The following is a 21,087-nucleotide window of genomic DNA, read 5'->3' on the forward strand; positions in this document are numbered from 1 at the left end:
GCAACCCACCACTGGTATGTATGTATGTATGTATGTACTTCCTGCCTTTATTATTTTTATAAACAACTTATGGCAAACGTACTGAATTTTCCTTCCTCCAAAACAACAACAATCCTGTGAGTTGGGTTGAGTTGAGAGAGAATAGCTGTCCCAAAATCTCCCAGCCAGTTTTCATGCCTACGTCAGGACTAGAATCCACACTCTTCTGGTTTCTAGCCTCTAGCCTAGCTTCCCTCTTTGAGGGAGATGGGCAGTTCAGAAATGTGAAAAATAAATAAATAAAAATAAAACCACTAGACCAAATTTATATATAAGTAAAAAAAATATAGATATTTAAGAGGATTAACTATAACAGAAGACATCAATGAACTGGGAGATTAGAACCTACAGGTGGTCTTTCCCTGTGATGGTTTAGATTAAGACTCGACAGCAGGAAAAATGAATCACTGACTAGTAGTGAGAGCAATGTGTGAGCACAGGAAGATGTCATTCCCTACACCACAAACAGCATAGTGTTTGGAGTTGCTGGCTTAGGTAACCACAGCAAAATTGCTATGGCAATATTTGAAGAGGAGGAAAAACTTATAGTTGGCAGTTATGGATATTTAATTTAGGGCAGACTGTCTAAGACTAGATGAAAATTCAGAAAGCATCTCTTCTTCCCAAAGCAATCACACCTCTGGGAATATGTCTAGTTAAACAAAAACAAACAGACTTTCTCTATTAGCAATATTTCTCTCTTATTTAATTCAGCCGCCAGAGCCAAAATAAAAGGTCTCCTCAATTACCAACCTGGCATCATCCAGATGTTTTGAACAGGAACTCCCATCTTTTCTAGCCAGCAGTCAATTAAATCCAGCTCAGCTACATAACAGTTGGTTGGGAAAGGTTTCTCTAATACGAAGCTGGTTTAAATACCACTTTACCACTTGACTGGGGGAGGTATAATTTTCCACATGTCTATTTGCTGATAAAAGTCTGCACATATAATTCAAATGTGCAAGTCTGCCATACGAAATCCCAGTTTATTTAAAATGTAAAGGTTAGGTTACATAGGGCAGAATTTACACTAACCCACAGCTAGCCTGGTTAAGATGCTGCAATAATGCCTAGACTGATTTTTTTCAGAGATGGCTGCAATGGAAGGAGGAGCAAGAAAAACTTTATCAGCCAGCTTCCTCAGGCAATTCCTGAATTCAAGATCATATTTGACTATCTTAAACTAATACCTGATATTCTATAAAAGAGGAAAAATTAAGTGTCTTGCACAGTAGATGCAAAAATGGTAGTGAGTTCCTAAGGCAAAATATGACAAGTGCTCCAATTTGACCGTGAATTCATGTTGTCACAAGCATAAGCATGTTTTCTTGGATGTACGTACTTGATCTAGCTTCCACTGCCTTTAATGTGTCTAATCTAATGGATAGGGTAGTCTGTTAGGAATGCAACCTTAGTTCTGTTGACTTTGATGGACTTGTCCTACCAGCAATTGTTATTACTGTGGTTATTAATAGGTTCAGCGAAGCACTTTAAGGAAACTTCAGGAAGATCGTGGCCACAGCAAAGTGGCTAACTATTATGGCAGGCTCAACATTATTTTATTCTGGCTGTACACTGCCCTGAGTCCCGCAGGAGAAGGGCGGTATAGAAATATAATAAAATAAATAAATAAATAAATAAACAGAGAAAAGTCTGCGTTGGAAGGAGAAGTCTCATTGCTGGTAGAAGAGGTTGCTTTCACTGGGAACTTACTAACCTGAATCTTCTTGTCACTCTCCTCACCAGGTCTTCTCCATTTGGAGTGTCATGCTTCAAAGGACAGAATAAGCAGTAAGAAAGACTGCGGGTTTTTTTTTCTCCAAGGGCCATCTGACAGAGTCTGAGGTTGTATACAGCAATGGGAAAGATTCTTTCTCTTGCATTTCCAGATACCACGCTTCTACGCAATTCAGATATTATTCGCTGTCTGGCTCTTAGAAGTGCTATGTATTAATATAGGTAGTTCCTTGTAGCTTCACAAGATGTGCCCCAGCTATCAGTGCAATGGTTTCTGATTGGTGCAAAGGTTCAGTTCTAAAAAGTTGCCAAATTGTCCTCAAGTAGTTTCAGGATGAAGTTTATCACTGATGTTCCATCACTGTATTATATCTCCTATTGGGTGTATTTACACATAGTTCTAATTAAATATTACATTTTGTAATTTTTGTAAAGGGAATTGAAAGTAGTTCGAAAAATTCTGAAAGCGGTTTTTCAGTTTCTTTCCTATAATATTTCTTCTTGCATTATACAGGTTATATACCCATGAAAACAGGAAGCGAAGTATTTCATTTTTATAAGTTCAATGGCTATTCCAATAGACAAATGTCCATGTCAATCTTTTTTTTGTATACAAGTAGAATGTAACATACCATGGCTCCTGTATAATTCCTTTTAAAATTACTGGTTTGGATAGAGTTTCAAAGAAGATGAAAATGCTTAAAACCCTATTTCGCTCTGACAGCAAGGCACCACTCCATAGAAGGTAGCTCAATCCAGCTGGCTTGAAGCAAGTAGCTTCATTGTATCTGGCAGCAAACGTCAGTGATGGATGAAAGAATTAGATGTTGGCCAAGGAACTGTAAGTCTTCTAAAAAATCAAATAGTAAACAATGTAATTCCTAAAGGTCACCTCTTCTGGTAGCAGAAAAGGGGAAAGGGACAACCACCTCAAGCTGTCACCATTGCTCTCTCTTTCAGGAGTCAGCTTTTGAGCAGTTTAATCTGCTTGAGAGAATAGAATTAGAATATAATTTTTTTATTGGCCAAGTGTGATTGGACACACGAGGAATTTGTCTTGGTGCATACACTCTCAGTGTACATAAAAGAAAAGATACGTTCATCAAGAATCATAAGGTACAACACTTAATGATAGTCATAGGGTACAAATAAGCAATCAGGAAACAATGTCAATATAAATCGTAAGGATACAAGCAACAAAATTAGTCATACATTAAGAGAATTCTTAATGTTCTCATGTTGCTCCAAGCTTTCCATTTTCATGCAATGTATGAAAGACATGGGGCCCGATTTATAATAACTGCAGAAACAGAATTAGTTCAGAGCCCAGGTATTTGATTTGTGTATGTATGCTTTCAAATCATTGTTGATTTTTTTTAAAAATTTAATTTATATGCCGCCCTTCTCCAGAGATTCAGGGTGGTTTACAATGCGTTAAGCAATAGCCTTCATACTTTTGTATATTTATACAAAGTCAGTTTATTGCCCCCATAATCTGGGTCCTCATTTTACCTACCTTAGAAAGGATGGAAGGCTGAGTCAACCTTGAGCCTGGTGAGATTTGAACTTGCAATAATTGCAGGCAGCAGATGTAAGTGGATGTTAATAACAGTGCTTTAGTCTGCTGAGCCACAAGAGCTCAGAGCAACTGTTCAATTAATCCCTCCAATTTTCTTGGCAACGTTTTTTCAGGAATAGTTTGCCATTGCCTTCTGAGAGAGTGACCGGCCCAAGGTCACCCAGATGGCTTTGTGCCTAAGGTGGAACAAGAATTCATGGTCTCCCAGTTTCTAGCCTGGTGCCTTAACCAGTAAACCAAACTGGCTCTCTGTTTTTTTAAAAAAAACATCTCTTTCTAAAGATCAATATCTGTAATTCTATTTGCTTGACACAGTCTTTCAAATGGTGTGTATTTAAACCTCATGAAGAAATGGCAGCATAAAATTCTTGACGATTTTTCCAATTTAGTTATCTGCACAATATTAATCACCAACTCATCCTCCTGGAATTGCTCATTCTGTTACTCCAGATTTGGGTCTGGGGGGGATATTTGGTCCATTGATTTTTTTGTAGCCTTGTCAGAGGCAGGATAGAAAAATGAGACATAGACAGAGAGCACACAAAATTACAGCAAAACTTATTCTGAGCACTTATATGAATTTATAGGGTTCAAATCTGGCCAAAATCAAAACCAGGTTTGACAATAATAACCCAGTTCCATTTTTATTGCATATCTATTCCATACAGAATGGAAAGAATAAAAAAAAATCCCCACCGTATGCTAAAGTTTAATGTACAACTTCTTCTGGATTTTAGAATAATTAATACTAGGCACAGGAGGCTCTGTTTTCAACTGAATTGTGCATGCAAGTAGGGGAAACCCTTATCCCCTTCATGTAATTTCCATAAAAATAATTTCTCCTATGAAACTTTAGAAAAGAGAGATGTTCTCTTTGGCAACAGTAACAGCTTTTTTTCCAATGGCCAGTTGCAACATGGGCAAATGTCAAGTGCATTCCCCAATTCCCACTGGACTGCCCCACCCGTTACCAGGCCCATTTCTATCAACAAGTATTTTGTGTAGGAAGGGCCCCAAGAGAGCAAGCAAAGAAAACATATAAGGGCCAGAATTAACATGACTCTCTCTTCTCCAATTGACTTGTGTTCAGCTAGTTGTTCTATCAGAAGAAAGTCAGCATAATGACAGATCTAGATGAAGAAAATAGGAGATACTGGTGTTATTCAGATGAACTATCATATCCAGGGGTGGGTTCTACTTACCTTTACTACCGGTTTGCAGCGGGGCTGAGCGTGCGTGCTCACTTTGCTCGCGCGTGCTCTTCTGCGTATGCACAGAAGCATTTTGGTGACATCAGGGTCGGTGGGTGGAGCCTCCCACCAGTTTTACTACCAGTTCTATAGAACCGGTGCGAACCAGGGGCAACCCACCACTGATCCTATCCCATGGGATTGTCTGAACTTAGCATTATGAGTCCTAATACATTTTATACTTAAATCTTGCTTCTTGGATTCTTCTTTTCTAGAGTTTTTAAAAGCTACTTGCAAGCTGCTTTGGTAGCATTTGTTGTGTGAAATGCAGGAAGCAAATAAAATATTTGATAATAAATAAAATAAGCAGGTTTGACTTTTTAACTGACATTTCTACTTGATATGACATAACGTGTTGCATTTACTTAAAAATAACTAATTCTGTTGGAGGAGGAAGGTGCAGTTGTTACTACTTATGGAATAGATGCAGCTAAAAAAATAGATATGATCTCATTCTGACAAAGTTCAGAACAGTGAAACCATCCCAAACATGCATATGTGTTCTTTTGGAGTGTTTTGCTACAACTGAAGACGGGATATTTAGAACTTCTTGTTCTTGGAATTTTGCTAGAATGTAAGCTGCAGACATTTGGACAGACATATAGTTGCATCTCATTACCACAGATTTACTATAAACAAAAAAAAGTTCCCAATAATTAGCTCATGTAACAATGCCAGCAAACAATAATCATATGCCTTTATAGTTGAACTGAGTAGACTGTCTTCTCTCCAGCTGAACTCTTAACTCTGCTGATAATTTAAAATTATAAGCCTGCCGAATTTACAGCAATTCAACATAGGTGACAACAGAGAAGAGAATGAAAATGCAATACTGTAATAGTAAATCAGTATCGGAGAGATGTTTACATGTGTGCCTTGCTAAGAAACTGATTTATGAGTGCATGCTACTGCTAATACTGGTATTTAAAATTATAAAATCATAGGAGCTGAAAGAAGCAATTTAAGCCATTGAATTCAACATCTTGCTCAGTGCAAGAATTTAAAATACAGCAGTCCAAACAGATGCCTGTTTGCCGAAACAGAAGGCAAGCCTACCAACTCTGGGTAATTCATCCACTGTTGAACTATTCTTAAGAGTTATGGTTTTGTTTTGTTTTTTAAGTCACACTCATTCAGAATCTGTATTGTTGTAATTTAAATCCATTATAAAGTCTACCTTGCACTCTGGAAGGAATAACAGGTCTTGACCTTCTTCTGTGTGACTTTCTTTTAGGTATTCGAAAAAGTGCTATCCTATTCCCCTCAGTCATCTTTTCTGAAGGCAAAACATACCTTTTAGCCTATCTTCATATGGATGATCGTAAGTCCACCACTCATCTTTGTTGCCCTTGTTTGATCCTGTTTTTGCATTTGTCTGAAACTTTGATGCCTAGAACTGGAGTACTCAAGGTGAAATCTGACCAATAAACTAGAACAATTGCTTTCCAGCAATTGGAATTTATACTTTGGTTGATGCAATGTAAAACTTCATTTGTTTTCTTTACAGCCACATTACGCTGCTGGCTCATATTCAGATTGCAATCAATTACTATTTCAAGATCCTTTTTTTGCAAGCACTTGTAATCTGTCTCACCTGTAACCTACATCTGCATAAATAGCCTGTTTTCAGCCTGTATCACCCCAATTTAAATCTTACTTGAGTTTACTCACTCTATGCATTTGATGAAGTGAGCAGCACCTCAAATGCTTATGCCTTTTAATAAAATGTGTTAGTTAGAAAAGGTACTACCATACTCTTTTTTTTTTACCAGTACAGAATAACACAGCTCTCCTCCTACAAAGGAATCTCTCTAGGGATCTAGTGATGCCTGATCAGGTTTGTCTAGTCACATGAACACCCCAAATGTTGAACTGAGAGGGTTCATAAAATGCACATACTTTTTCCAGAAGTGGGAAAAGTTGGTTATCTTCTGGAATGCAGTTAGTATTAAATCCAATTAAACTTTGCTTTGGGCAAAAGAAGGCCTGTATTGGGAAATCAAGTTTACAAGGGTGTTGTAATACCAAAATAAAAGGCTGGTAAAGAAGGGGCAAAAGTGGCTTTATTCAATACTATACTCAGAGATGACTGTTGATTGATGCATTAAAAACTGGTAATGCTGTCAATTTATTGCTAGTCCATAGGAGCAACATACTCACGTGATACTGAACTTCTCTCTGCATCTCCGGATTATCAGTTATGAGAGCTGAAGTCCCAGTACATCTGAAGGATACCATACTAGAAAAGGCCTGCCTAGATTGATGTCTTTTACCTTAGTCTTTTCAGTGTTCAAAAAACATGGGCATGTTCTGGTTCGGTTCTGTACATGGACTTCACAAATGCCGAATCTGATAAAATTGGTTAGCATTCACTTTTAACCATTCTCTTTTAGTCCCAAAGGTGTTTTTTCAAGAGGCAACTGGACTTTCTGGTTTTTCTTTGCAGACATTTTCCTTCTCATCCAAGAAGCTTCTTCAGCTCTGACTGGATGGTCTCTTTTAACTAGCTATATGATTTATCTATTTGAAAGACTGTTTAAATAAAATTGGCCCATGTCCAGATGTAAAATATGCATTATTGACAATAATCTAGAGATTCTAAATGCATTACAATACAACTTTCAGTGAGAAGCAACAGCATCAACAAAGAATCTTTATACTTTAGAAAGTTTGTAATATAATGGTTTATACTTTTGAGGCATTGATGTTTTGATATTTAATACATGAAAATGCATGTCATATTAAATTTATATAATATGATTTAAAACTTTTCATCAGAACAAATGTACGTAAAATTGTATAGCATTAACTTCTGGTGTGCAGTATCATTCCAGGCATGCAATTCAGAAATATTTTACTGAATTCAGTAATAAATTTAAATTTCTTTAGGGTTAAACGTTATAATGTCCATATAATTATCTGGAAATACATTCATTAAATGCAGGCAGGACTTATTTTCCCATAAGCAATTCTAGGAGGATTGAAATAACTATAGTCTTCCAGATGTTGGAATCCAATTGCCAACAGCTAGCATGGCCAATAGTTAAGGATAACAAGATTTTTAATTTAACATCTGGACAGCCACAAATCTTCCAGCCTCATTGCACAGACTTACCCTGTGTGATTACCATTACTTTTGGTCTTAAATATAATGGTACATAATTGTCAAAGATGTGTTTTTGTAACACACTTTTCTTCCCAAAGGAACCTAGAATAGTTACAATTCTAAAAGCCAACAAAATATAAAAACTAAAACATAGTTCTTTTAATAAAGCAATATAATAAATAATAAAAATATATGGATGCTATTTAATCACAGGGAAAATACTTGATCCAACAGGTTTAAAGTTCAAGAGACAGTATTTTTACTGAATGTCCAGCTATATGAGCTATTAGACAATGGAATAGGCTGCCTCAGAATCTTCCTTTATGACAGATGTTTAAGCATCATGATCTCTATCTATCTGGGATGCTGTGGGAATAGGATTCCTACTTTAGCAAGAAGCTGGTCTCAATAAAGTTTCAAGTTCGAGTCTAAGCCATGGAGTACTATGAACCATAACACATTGGTTTCCATTTGGCTTCTGTGGCTTACTTTTCAATGTGAAGGAAACCTTCACAGGATGTGGTTTGATAAAGGCAAATATTTGTAGCTCAGGATTGAAATGAGGGTTCTTGGTGCTCTCTGAGTTTCATTGTTTTCTTGTAGACGTTTCATTACCCAAACTAGTAACATCATCAGTGATAGTAAGGAGTGAGGTTTGGTTTCACTGTATATTCTAATGGCTTTCCCTGTCAGTGTTGGTGGGAGTAGTCTTGGAGTCTCTTTGGTTGGACTGTTAACTTGTTTGGCAGTTCCTTGATTGGGGTATTATTTACTTCTTGACTATTGGTCTGATGTTAATCTTGGTATTAAGCTATGTTCATCTGAATGTTGATTGCTAGTGGGGAGGTGTTTTTGCCATTTTCCCTCATTTATTTCCCCTTGTTTATGTCTATGTGTCAATTGATGGCCAATTTGTAAACTTGCTAAGCCTCCAGGAATTCTCTGCTGTTTTTGGACTTGGCTTGGTCTAGGATGGTCACAGTTTCCCAGTTGAAACTATGGTTAAGTCTATCCATATGTTGTGAAATTACAGTACAATTTTCATCAAGTCTTCTGACAATTAGCTGGTATTCATGGAAGCACTCTGCCAGTTTTCTCCCCGTTTGTCCTACATAATGATGTTGCAGTCTTTACACCGTATTATACATGGCTCCTTTTTTTTCTTCTGGGGCTGCTGGGTCTTTTGATTTAGGACGTTTTGAAGGAATTTAGCTGGTTTGTGCGAGCCGTGGTGGTGTAGTAGTTTGAATGCAGTACTCCAGGCTACTTCTGGTGCCTGCTGACTGTCTGGAGTTTGGCAGTTCGATCTCACTGGCTCAAGATTGATTCAGCCTTCCAAGGTTGCTTAAATGAGGAACCAGATTGTTGGGGGCAATACGCTCACTCTGAAACCACTTAGAGGGGACTGTAAAGCACTGTGAAGCAGTATATAAACCCAAGTGCTATTGCTATTGTGTTCCACGATGATTCCATGCGATTGTAATAGTCTGCTGGTGGTTTCTGAGATGTTTTTGATGTATGGCAGTGTTATTCTTTTTACAGCTTGTGTTGGTTGTGTTATATTGGCTTGAGTGGTCAGGCACTTTTTGATGAAGTTGGATGGATATTTCTATTATTTTTAGTCACAGCAATCTATTTACACCATACACATATGTTAACTTCCTCACTTTGAACTTCTGTGAAGATTGCCAGGAATCTTTCCACACTTACCAAATGGCTTCCCCAATGTCTGAATAAAAGAATTAAAAAACCTCCCCTCCCAACTCTCCTTCACTATTATTATTTAATAAATAACTCAAGGCAGCAAACATATCAAATACTCATTCCTCTTCCTATTTTATTTAACTAAAACAGAATAAGCAAGATAAATATAGCCAGCGTTTCCCAACTTGGAGCCCACCAATGCATTACCACTCTCATTGTCCCCAATGGATATGCAGGCAGGGAGTAATGGGGGCTGTAATCTCACACATCTGGATAGTGCCTGTTAGAGAAGGCCAAGCTATCCACTTTTGGAGTTCCACACGAAAAGCAGCCCTTGGCATGCAGCTGATTTTATGTTTTAACACCACGGCTTTTCAGATCCCTTCTTGACAGCAACACCAAAGAATCTTGTGTCACCTTAAGGACTAATAATTTTAGGGTGGCATCAATTTTTATGGATGGCAGAGGAACCTTTCTTCAAAAGCCACTCTTTGTGGACCCAGCTCTTGAAACCCAAACTGAAAGAGCTGCCATCCAGAATATCCCCCACCCACTCACCAGAAAAAAAGATGCTTAAAACACAGCCTGGGAACCAGACAAGGATAGCAGTAGAGCAGTGTTTCTCAATCTTGGAAGCTTGAAGATGGGTGGACTTCAACTCCCAGAATCCCCCAGCCAGCAGTGCTGGCTGGGGGATTCTGGGAGCTGAAGTCCACCCATCTTCAAGCTACCAAGGTTGAGAAACACTGCAGTAGAGGAACAAGGGGCAAAATTGAAGAAAATTCCCTATCACTGATAAGGAAAGCTCCTTTGTAACTTTCTATTACAATACCCAGCCGTTAGGAAAATGCAACACATACCAGCGGCTGCATAAAAATACCGCTAGGTAAGACTATCAGGTCAAGACTATGAGGTCTGAGGTCTTGCCATCGCGGAGGTAAGGAAGGCTGGCAGATGTGCATTAATTCTGTTTTTGAAACTGGGTTGTGACTTGGGAGCTCCAGCCCCTTTTATAGTTTTCCCAATTAGGAACGGCTGCCTGACGTCACGGCTATCTGGGATTGGTTGTAGAGCTCCGACACTCAAGGGGAGCCCACACAGCCAGAGAAACTTTTAAAAGACTGGTTCGCCCCCCCCTCTCCCCGCCAGTCTGAACTGCCTTAAAAAGGTTAGCTCTTACCTAGGCGTACTACCAGCTTCCTCAGCCTGCCCGAGAGGGGAAAACCCCTGAAACTAGAAAACCAGCCCCTCCTGCAGGCTTCCAGCTATTTTCCTCGGGCTCCTTCGCCTAGCTATGCATTCTTCTTATTCGGTGCAGAAACTTTTGGACTGAACTTGCCTCACAACGGTGCCTCACACGGCAAGGCGGGAAGGCGGTGGATGAGACGCCGAATCTAAAGCACTTTTGTTTTTTGGGGGTGGGGTGGGGTGGGGTGGCTGGGTGAAAGGAGCCGCGCTTTCCGAGCAACGCAAGCGGAGTGAGGGGGGGATTTGCAAAGCACCGAGGGACTCCGTGCGTTTCTTTTGTCTGCGCTGAAAGTTGGTGGGAATTTGCCCGGCGGCAGAGAAGTCCCCCTGGAATTGGAAAAGAAGAGATGGCTTGGATCGGGTGGGCTTTCCTGCTCTGTGCCTGTGCCTTTTGGTGCCCAATGCTTGACGCTTCCGAAAAGGCGAATGTGAGGACGGTCACCTATGTCCTGCAGCCGGGAGCGTCTCACAGCCGCCGGCAGAGCGGACGGCAGCAGCAGCGGCGCCTGTTCAACCTGGAGCTGGTGGATACTCCTTACGGCAACTCTCGGCGCAGCAGCAGCACCTTGGAGCGAACTCGCCGGATGAGCAAACCAAGCAATCCCGGCGTGCAGCTCCGCTTGGGTCCCACCGTGCGTCTTCAACACAAACCTGCCGGCATCCACACGGCAGCCTCTTCCTCCTCCTCCTCCTCTTCTTCCTCCTCCTTCGCCAAAGCTGGAAAAATCGTCTTGCGCTCCAAGACCCAGCAGCGCCAAAGCAACGGCACCTCCGGCGCTAAGATCCACCCCAAAGCCCATCTGCGGCAGCTGCAAGGGTAAGGAGACGACGACGAGGCTTTCCCGCCTGGCCAAGGTGCTCTCGTCATTTGAGAGTGTCTACCCTCCACCCCCACCCCCCACGGGCACTTAAGATCGCGCGTGCCTGTGGACCGGCGGACCTCTAATCCGATGCATGATGCTCACGCTGCTTTGGGTTTCCCACAATGCTGTTCCACCCCCAATTTTGAGACCTTTTTTTTTTTTTACTCTTCTTTCTTTCCAGTTTTCTTTATCTGTTGCCTTCCAGAGTGCAGTTCCTATAATTCCCAAACAGAATGACCTAACAGAGATTGAGGTGATTAGGAGGAATGGATTGGATTGGATTGGATTGGATTGGATTGGAGTGGGGTGGGGTAGGGTAGGGTAGGGTAGGGTAGGGTAGGGTAGAATAGAATAGAATAGAATAGAATAGAATAGAATAGAATAGAATAGAATAGAATAGAATAGAATAGAATAGAAGCCTTTATTGGCCAAGTGTGATTGGATACACAAGGAATTTGTCTTGGTGCATACACTCTCTGTGTACATAAAATAAAAGATACATTCGTCAAGAATCATAAGGTACAACACTTAATGATAGTCGTAGGGAAATAGTCAATATAAATCTTAAGGATACCAGCAACCAGGTTACAGTCATACAGTCATAAGTGGGAGGAGATGGGTGACAGGAACGATGAGAAGATTAATAGTAATGCAGACTTAGTAACTAGTTTGACAGTGTTGAGGGAATTATTTGTTTAGCAGAGTGATGGCGTTCAGGAAAAATAAAAGTGGTAGCATAATATCTCTGGACAGCATCGTGTTGTTCCTGTTACTTAGAGTCACTTCCAAAGCCGAGTGTTCTCCAGATGAAGTGAAACAGCAAGACAAGCCAGCGCTTGGGTGAATTCTAGGAGTTAAGGTCCAGAAACATCTGGAAGATAGCAAGTTAGGAAAAGCTGCTTTGAGCATAGTTTAAAGGACAGTGTGAAAAGGAGCAGGGGCAGAATCTCCCTTCTAAAGTTTTGGCTTAGTTATCATTCACATAAATGAACCATAGCTACAGAAAATGAAAGAAGAATTTAAATACATGTTGTATATAAATCTTTTGAGTTCATGGTTTTTGTAGAGGAGCATGTTAAACTGGAGATACTTCTGGCTGAATGTTCATATAAATGCCCGCTCCTTACTTGGCTAAAAGAGTGAATTGTTTGTCAACACTATGCTTGATGGACATGCGGCTGTCAAATTAAAAAAGGGCTTGGTAGTTTATACAAATACAGATAATCCTCTACTTATGATTGGTCACTTAACTATCATTTGAAGTTACAACAGACCTTCCCAGATCTACTTACAGCCTGTTTTTGGAGTTATGATGGCTGCATAAACTCCTGTGGCAATCTGATCACACTTTAGGTGCTTGGTAATTGGCTCACCTTTACAGCCATTTGCAGCATCCTGTATCAGGTGACCATGATTTGCAACATCTTTTATGGGTTTCCAGCATTTACTTCTGGTTTCCGGTAAAAAAGCCTATTTGTAGAAATTGATTCATTTAACAACCTCCTGTTTGCTTAACAACCATTACACAAAATGGTCAGAACTTCAAATGCAATCACGTGACACCTCAACTTATGACTGCAACAACTTACAACTGTAATTCCAGGCTCAGTTAGGATCATCAGTTGAGAAGTACCTATAGTACTGTAGATTAAAATGTGTTTTGCTATTTTCATATGATGTGTAAACCCATCTCATATGATTAGTTTAAGAATGTTATAATAGAAAGCAGGGTCTTCTTTGAAGTAATATTCTAACACAGTTTCTTAAATACAATACAATTCTTTATTGGTCAAGTGTGATTGGACACACAAGGAATTTGTCTTTGGTGTATATGCTCTCAGTGTACATAAAAAGAAAATATACATTCGTTAAGAATCATAAGGTACAACACTTAATGATAGTCATAGGGTACAAATAAGCAATCAAATCATACTAGGAAACAATCAATATAAATTGTAAAGGATACAGCAACAAGTTACGGTCATACAGTCATAAGTGGGAGGAGATGGTTGATAGGAATGATGAGAAGATTAATAGTAATAGTAATGCAGACTTAGTGAATAGTTTGACAGTGTTGAGGGAATTATTTGTTTAGCTGAGTGATGGCTCTTTTCTCTTGAATCCCTTTCCATTTCAAAATGATGGAGGACCCCAAAGAGCTTTTGATTGTGTGAATTATATTAATAGAATTCACTGTATTAAAAATTAAAACTTGATGCATTCACTGCTGCTACTGTTTTTTTTTTTACTATTGTTTGATGGAGTTTTAATACTGTGTTATTTTTCAACATAGGTTGGCAAATAATTTTGATTTATAATCTCTGAAAAGATCTTTGGGGATCCTTAGGGGTCCTAGGACCACACTTTAAGAAGCACTTGCCTAATTCATTAAATCATGGATTCAAATACAGTCATGGTCCGGTTAAGGTTTTGCTTGATTATATTTTAAATAATAAGTATGATTAAATATCTTTATTCTTTGCAGTAACCAACCATAGTTTTAAAGGGAAAAAGTCAACTTTGCTTTTAGATGACAAAATCACACTGAGCTTATTTCAGTAGAAGCATATTCCATGTTGGACAAACATGGAATAAATTATAAATTAGCACATCTCTTCCAATATGCTTTGAAAGTCTTTGTGTTAAAAATAATATTTTGCTTGGATTTGTATATCACTCTTATTTCTTAAAAAATGTAATGGTTTTGATATCATATTCATATGATCATTTATAATGATCACTGATTAAATTTTTTGGGGAAAACTTCAGATACGTTTTAAGTCACCCACTATTTTACAATATATGGGCATTCGCAAGAGCATTCCATTTAAGCTTGTGGAAGCCTAGCTTGTCCCTGCAACAAAAGATGGCAGAAGTAATTATTAAACTTGGACAAGTACTCAAACTTTCCTTGATGGAACCCACTGCAGATATGGCCCCTCTGCTACCTCAATGCAGAAAAGCCAAAAATTATCCATAAGGATTGTAAAAAGATAATATTAGATATTTGCCCTCAGCTGGCCTTTAATTAGGCCCCTAAAACTGCCTCATGATATTGGTATCTCAGGTTTCTCACCTGGCATGAGGTGGCCTAGCCAATTTGGTCCCAGTTTTTATTTATTTATTTATTTTGGCTTCCTTTTTCCTTTGGCTTGTGGGAGGTAGATTGAGCTAGAGACCTGCATCCATCCCACTGTGGTCAGAGACGTTCAGCTTTGGGACCTTAATCTTAGAGAAGGTGGTGAGAATGTAAACAGCTGAGGCATTTGGATGCCTCTACTCCTTTTCATGTTTATGCAGCCAAGAGAGATGTGCCTCTAGGTCACATACAATGAAAGTGAGGTAACCACAGAGAAAAAAAGAAAGCCCTCTCACAGACAGTCAGAAAAGACCTATTGCCTTCTAAGTACTGAAGAATCTATTCTTATTTGGAACACTTATAATTACTTTCCTTCAGACCCCAAATCCCCCGACCCTCCTGCCTACTCCTAGCATTCCACCAAAGTGTCAGCCCAATCTCTCCCCCCTATTTTTTTCCCCTTTTAGTCTCTTGCTATAGTTCTAGCTGGCTTTTTTAGCTCCTTCCCCCTCCCTCTCCCTGCTTTGAAAGGGTCCCCAAGGAGAGAAAAATAGTGAGCTATTGAAATGCAGCAGAATTTATTGGCGACGTCTGCACCTGGCAGTTGATCCTTTTCTCTACTGTTTTTTTGCAGGGTGAATGTCTGTGGTGGGCAATGCTGTCACGGCTGGAGCAAAGTTCCTGGGTCCCAGAGGTGCACCAAACGTAAGTAGCTATGTGGAAGGATAAGCTTTTAAACATGAAACAAAGGCCTCTCCTCTCCAAAGTATAAAAATAGTTACTGATCCTTGCATAGTCCTGCATACTGCAAGGCCTGAAATGATGGCCTGAAATCTGCCTCAGATACACTAGAAATTTACCATGCTAGCAGCCTAACTATATTCAGTCCTTCCTTCCTTCCTTCCTTCCTTCCTTCCTTCCTTCCTTCCTTCCTTCCTTCCTTCCTTCCTTCCTTATTTATTTATTTATTTATTTATTTATTTATTTTACTTATTTATTTTACTTATTTATTTATTTTGCCGACTCTTTTGCTGTAATTAAAATAATGCACCCTTTATGAATTATACAAATCTGGGAGACTTCTGTACCAGGTCACAAAATGCATTTGTGCTAGAAAATGTAAACCCCCCCCCTTTTTTTTCCTTTGGGATTTCACAGGTCATAGCATGACAGCCCCAATGGTTTTTATACTTAATATTTTAAACTCTCATTTTCAAAGAAAATGAGAATTCAGGATATTGAATTGCTTTGCATGTAGATCTCGCCATCCAGAGGTGGGATTCAGCCGGTTCTGTCTGGTTTAGGCAAACCGGTAGTGGCAACTGTGGGAGGCTCCGCCCACCCGCCCGGACATAATGCATGAGCAAAGAACTTGCACGGAAGGCCGTGCGCATGCGCAGAGGTGATTGAAACAGAGTGTACGTGCTCATATTTGCGAACCGGTAGGAAAGATAAGTGAATCCCAACTCTGTCTACATCCTTGATGACATTTAAGTGACTTCCTACTTCTGGTTCAGATTTGCATAACTTCTTCCAAATGAAATAGATGCTGAACTCATCTCTAAAGAGGAGAGAGGTTTAAATGTTTTTTTTTTAAATTCATGTTTTATTTGCAGTTTTCTTTTCACACCATACATATTTTGTGGACAGTGTATTGACTCCTTTTTAAACAATGCTAGCAATAATACAAATAAGTATGCATAATTTTAATCTTCCAACTTCAACAATACCATTCTCTCTTTATAATTCTTTATCATTTTCCCCATTAATTCATTTAAACATAAATAACATTTCTTTGCACCATGTATTTGTTATCTCCTACTAAGTCACTAATATTTAATTTTTTAAAAAGTATTAATTATTCCATCATAATTTCAATATCCCAAATGTCTAGGACCACTAATGAGGCCAGATATTAACAAAATTTAATCAATCCCGGGATTATATCTCAAAGTCCCCACAATTTCTAATCCTTAAAAGTTTAAGTTGACAATATATTTTAACACACTGTTAATATTAATAATCCAATTAGATTACCTAATCCTAAACTTCCACCTTCTAACTTTAGCTTTTTTATAATTATAATAAATTCTATTATCTATTAGTAAAAAATGCTACTATTTTCCCTATTTGTATTTTCTACTTTTTCATTTTATTATATATTTTATCACTATCCATCATCTCTTAACCTTTTTGGAGTTCCATCATTTGTTGACTTTTTAATCACCCTTTTATTTCTCTCTCTTAGAATCTTATAACTTTTTTTGATATTTTTATACCTACTGAGTGTTCCCTTTGGGTTGCCCTTTGTCTCTTTCTGCGGTATCATTTGAGCACCCATCCATAAGTCTTTCCTTTTTTTGAAGAAATGTTTCTTTTTTTTCCTCTAAATCTTTCTTTTTTTTGAAGAGATTTTTCTTTTTCCCCCCTCTGTTCTATTATAAACTTTTAAGGAATTATCAATTTGATTCCTACTTATCAACCCTTTCTCTTCATTATCTTTATCTTCTTGCATCTCATTTTGATTTTTCTCTTCCACTGCTTCTTCTAATTTCTCATCTATTTTCTGAATATCATGTCAATCTTTTCCCAATTGTTGAGAAACTTCTACATTCATTTCTTTATCTTTAGACAATCCCCTTCTCTCCTTATTGTTCTTTATAGTTTCATGCATGCTTTTGAGCATCAAAATTATTTCTTCATATACCTCTATTATCCCCTGATAATCCATTTTGTAACAATTTGATAAACATTACTCAATATACCTCTATGATTCCAACGTCTCAATATTTAAAAACTCCAACAACAGAATCAATTATTAATAGGATTTAGTCAATCCCATAGTTATACCTCCAAATCCCCTAAATTTATAATTTTTAAAGTTTTTTAGTATTTTACAGTCTTTTGGTTTTCCAGTTATTTGTCTTCCCAATTGTCCAAATTTTAAAGTCTTATTTAACTTTTCTTGTTTTCTCTTTCCTTCTATCACCTTTCTTCTTTTGCCTCATAGAATGAGCCTGCTCTTTTCCAAGTCATTCTCACTGCGACGTCAACTGGAAGTCTGAGAGAGGTTTAAATGTTGATGTTGTGTTTGAATTATAGGAGCCTTAATCATCCTGTTTTAATTCCTCCCCACTTGCCAAGTCACTGGGGTTCAAAATAGGAATGGCTTCTCCTCTTAAATGCAAGAGTTTGACTGTTCCTGAACAAAAAGCAGATATTTTGCAGAACAGCAACTGAAGGCTGTTAAAACATTTTGCAGTCAGAGGTTTCTCTACTGAACTTCTGTGTAGCAGATGTGGGATGAGGATCTGTTTGGCCTATCCTGCATGAAAGCCAAGAGAGGCAGAAGTTTGTTTTCTGACCTGGGATGTGAAAAGCAAAGTTTCTTCCTCAGCACATATTATATTGTCACAACAGTTGCTGGAGGTAAGGAGCAGGTAGCTCTTCATTCACCTAGTCATCATCAAGTGAGCGATGAAAAACAAAACTATATTAAGATAAAGCAAGTTCAGCTTTCTAAGGAAATCTCTGGAAATATGCAAATTCGAAGCCCTCTTTTCAGTCCCTCCCAATAAATCCATAATGGTAGAACTGATAGAAGGAAAGCATTTCAGCAAAAGGACTCGAGTGAAAAGTTTGGTTTATTGAGTCTTTTCTTTACATTTCAGATTTTGAGACAGCAAGAAACAATAACATACAAAACATTTTGAATCTGAATCGTGGCACATGTGTCAGACTGCAGTCAGAGTGCAGTTAAAATGATATGTACTTCATGACATCATCAGCAAATGTTGCATTTATGTATGTTGATGCAAGTATGCAGCCATGGTACTTGTGCTATCATGACATTGCACTCATGCTTCATTTGCCACCTCATGAGTACTCATGAAGTAAAACTGTTCTGAATTTGAAACACCTTATCTTAAATGAGAAAAAACTGTTTCAAACATGGAATAGGCTGTTTTGATTATTCTGAACGTGTTTCACGTTCCAAACAGATTATTTTGCATTCAAAACAGGTGTTCTGAGCTTGGAATACTTCCAAAGCTATTAAAACAGCCTGGGACAAAGCATTCTGAACTCAAAATTAGATGTTTTGAATTTGATGCAGTTTGTGTTCCAGAATTTTTTATCCACCTAGCAAGAAATCTATCTAGTGTCAGTGAAGAAAACCTTACTTTAGTCTCTGGCTGGATCTATAATGGAACTGGATTAGATTATGGAATACCTGGTACACAAATATTGCAATTGTATGAAAGAAAAGAGAGGGTGTACCCAATATAGTTAGGAGAAACATCAAAATTGTACACCAAGTTACCTCAGGTTTCTTAAAGGATTTTGTTGTGTGCTGCCTTACCTTAGTCACGAAATTTTGCTGCAGGTATAAATGTTGTCATCTTCTGCCTACAACCTTCTCCTCTGTTTCAATTACCTGCTTTCATTCTACAAAAATCCATTATAGAAGAAAAGATAAAATAATTGCTGAGACTCAGTGTTACATTCTTAATATATCACATAAGCCCAAAGAATTTAGCCCCAGGCATTCATGGTGCTACTTTCAGCTACCCTGGAAAGATCCATGAAGCAATTCCCTTGAATGCTTCCAATATATATCGGTATCAAAGGAATAAATACACAGGCTGCCTCTGTTACAGTTCTTATTGGGAAGACTTTTAATTTTAATTTAATTAATTTAATTCTAATGTTTTATAAAATGGTATTGACAAATGGCTTTTGTGAGAAAACCCTTGTGACCCCCAGAATCTTGCTTCTAATTTTAGTACGACTTTGTTCATTTTTTCTAGCATTGACAGGAGACAGACCCATGTGTATCTCACGCAATAGAAAATTAATGTTTTGATGCTTTGCACACAAACATGGTACTTATGCAGTATGTTATCAGTTGCTATTCATTTGTAATACCTTTTTAAGAAAAGTTGGCTAATATTTTCAAACATTTATTGAAAAATTAAAAAAAAAATACAGAGAAGAAAGCCCCAGTCCCATGCCAATGAAATTACTGGCTTCCTTTCCTCTTTCCAACATCCTATCAATTAATATTAATTAATATTAATATGTTAATGAATGATTCATCTTTTCAGTTCAAAGGGCTAGAAACAGTTCTAAAAATATCTGGTTTGCTGTGATTTTCACAGTCATTGTGATGTTAATATTGAAGTCTGTATTAATGAAGTATTTTCACAGAATGAACAGACATTGGATTATGCAGAGGAAAATGGTGACAGGTGGGGAAAAGTTAATTGGCTCCTGCCCACCTGGTCTTCATATGATGCTGCTTCCTTTGTTCCTACTGCTGAAATTGTTTCCATCAGTTTGGCTTGCAGATGTCCTACAAAGACCTTGATTTTACATAGTCACAAATAAATGCTTCTGTTTCATTCCACATTTACATATAGAAACACATCCAATGCATTCCTGATGAGAATGTCTGTCTCCCAGCCTGCATGCAGAAGTAGCAATGCTTTATTGGGGACACACTGTAATCTAGTACATTCCCATCCCAGACGGAAAATAATCTGCCTTTAATGTGCAACAAAGCAATGGCTTTATGGGTCTGAGCATCTGTTGCTGAAGCATATGTTATTACAACAACGCATTTGCATTTTGATATGCATTCCTTAAGATCCATGTTGAGGTTTATGTTGGAAGCTTTCATCTCTCAGGGCATGCCTTAATGGACCATTCTTCCTTCCTCTTCTTAAGAAGTGAAGCAACTTATTTTTGTAGCTAACTGGTAGTGATCCCTTCTCCCTACAGCTGCAAAAGTTCACTAATGCTTTGTGTTGGTTTATTCACTGTTATAACTACTAGTATGGAACTTCTTTTCTTTCTACCATTTCTTGTGTTTGGAGAGTTTCTAATATGTGTATGTTAATATCTGGTCATTGGACGCTTATTTATATTAGTTTTAGTGCTGTTGCTGTTATGCTTTTATTTGTTTTCATTTATTATATTGTCTTAGTGAGTGGTAGTGATGGGCTTTGACTTAATAGTATATTTTTATTTTTTACCATGGTAAATGTGGTAGTACTAAAAGTATAGTAAGCAAATAAAACTGTCTTGCTTCATATTAGCTTGTTTTTATTAATTCTGTTATCACCGAAGTTCCCTCAGAATAATAACTCTGTTACTAAATGTGCAGGAAACAAAAATGAATATCAAAATAATATAACACAGATAGAATACTGGGAAGGAAAAACATTACATGGTCAATTTCTGCAAAAGGTTGAAAGGAAAATGGATAAGAATAAGACTTGAAAATGCCTAACAACTGTAACACAAAAGAAAATAAAAGAAACTGAAGGCTTGATTTTGGCTGCTCAAGAGCAATCTGTTTCAACGAATGCAATCTAAAGCCAGAACTGAAAAAAACCATCAAATGATTCAAAGCGCATATTGTGCAAAAAAAAGCAGAAGAAACAGTTGATTATATACTCAGCTCATGCAGAAGATCGCAC

The 21,087-nt window shown here is 38.0% G+C and overlaps 1 protein-coding gene across 3 annotated transcripts in view; it reads left to right on the top strand.

Annotated features, from left to right (window-relative positions):
• Positions 1 to 10,462: 10,462 nt before the first annotated feature.
• The window catches only part of LTBP1 (latent transforming growth factor beta binding protein 1), a 192,719-nt gene continuing 182,094 nt past the window's right edge, over positions 10,463 to 21,087 (top strand). For all 3 annotated transcript variants that reach the window (XM_034428126.3, XM_087883051.1, XM_034428127.3), the window contains exons 1-2: positions 10,463 to 11,480; positions 15,240 to 15,310. In XM_034428126.3, the coding sequence (XP_034284017.2) occupies positions 11,011 to 11,480; positions 15,240 to 15,310 (541 nt within the window). In that variant the 5' untranslated portion in view covers positions 10,463 to 11,010. The remainder of the gene's footprint in view (positions 11,481 to 15,239; positions 15,311 to 21,087) is intronic.

Source organism: Pantherophis guttatus, chromosome 1 (genome assembly GCF_059756535.1).
Source record: "Pantherophis guttatus breed Tessera chromosome 1, ASM5975653v1, whole genome shotgun sequence".
Lineage (NCBI taxonomy): Eukaryota > Metazoa > Chordata > Lepidosauria > Squamata > Colubridae > Pantherophis > Pantherophis guttatus.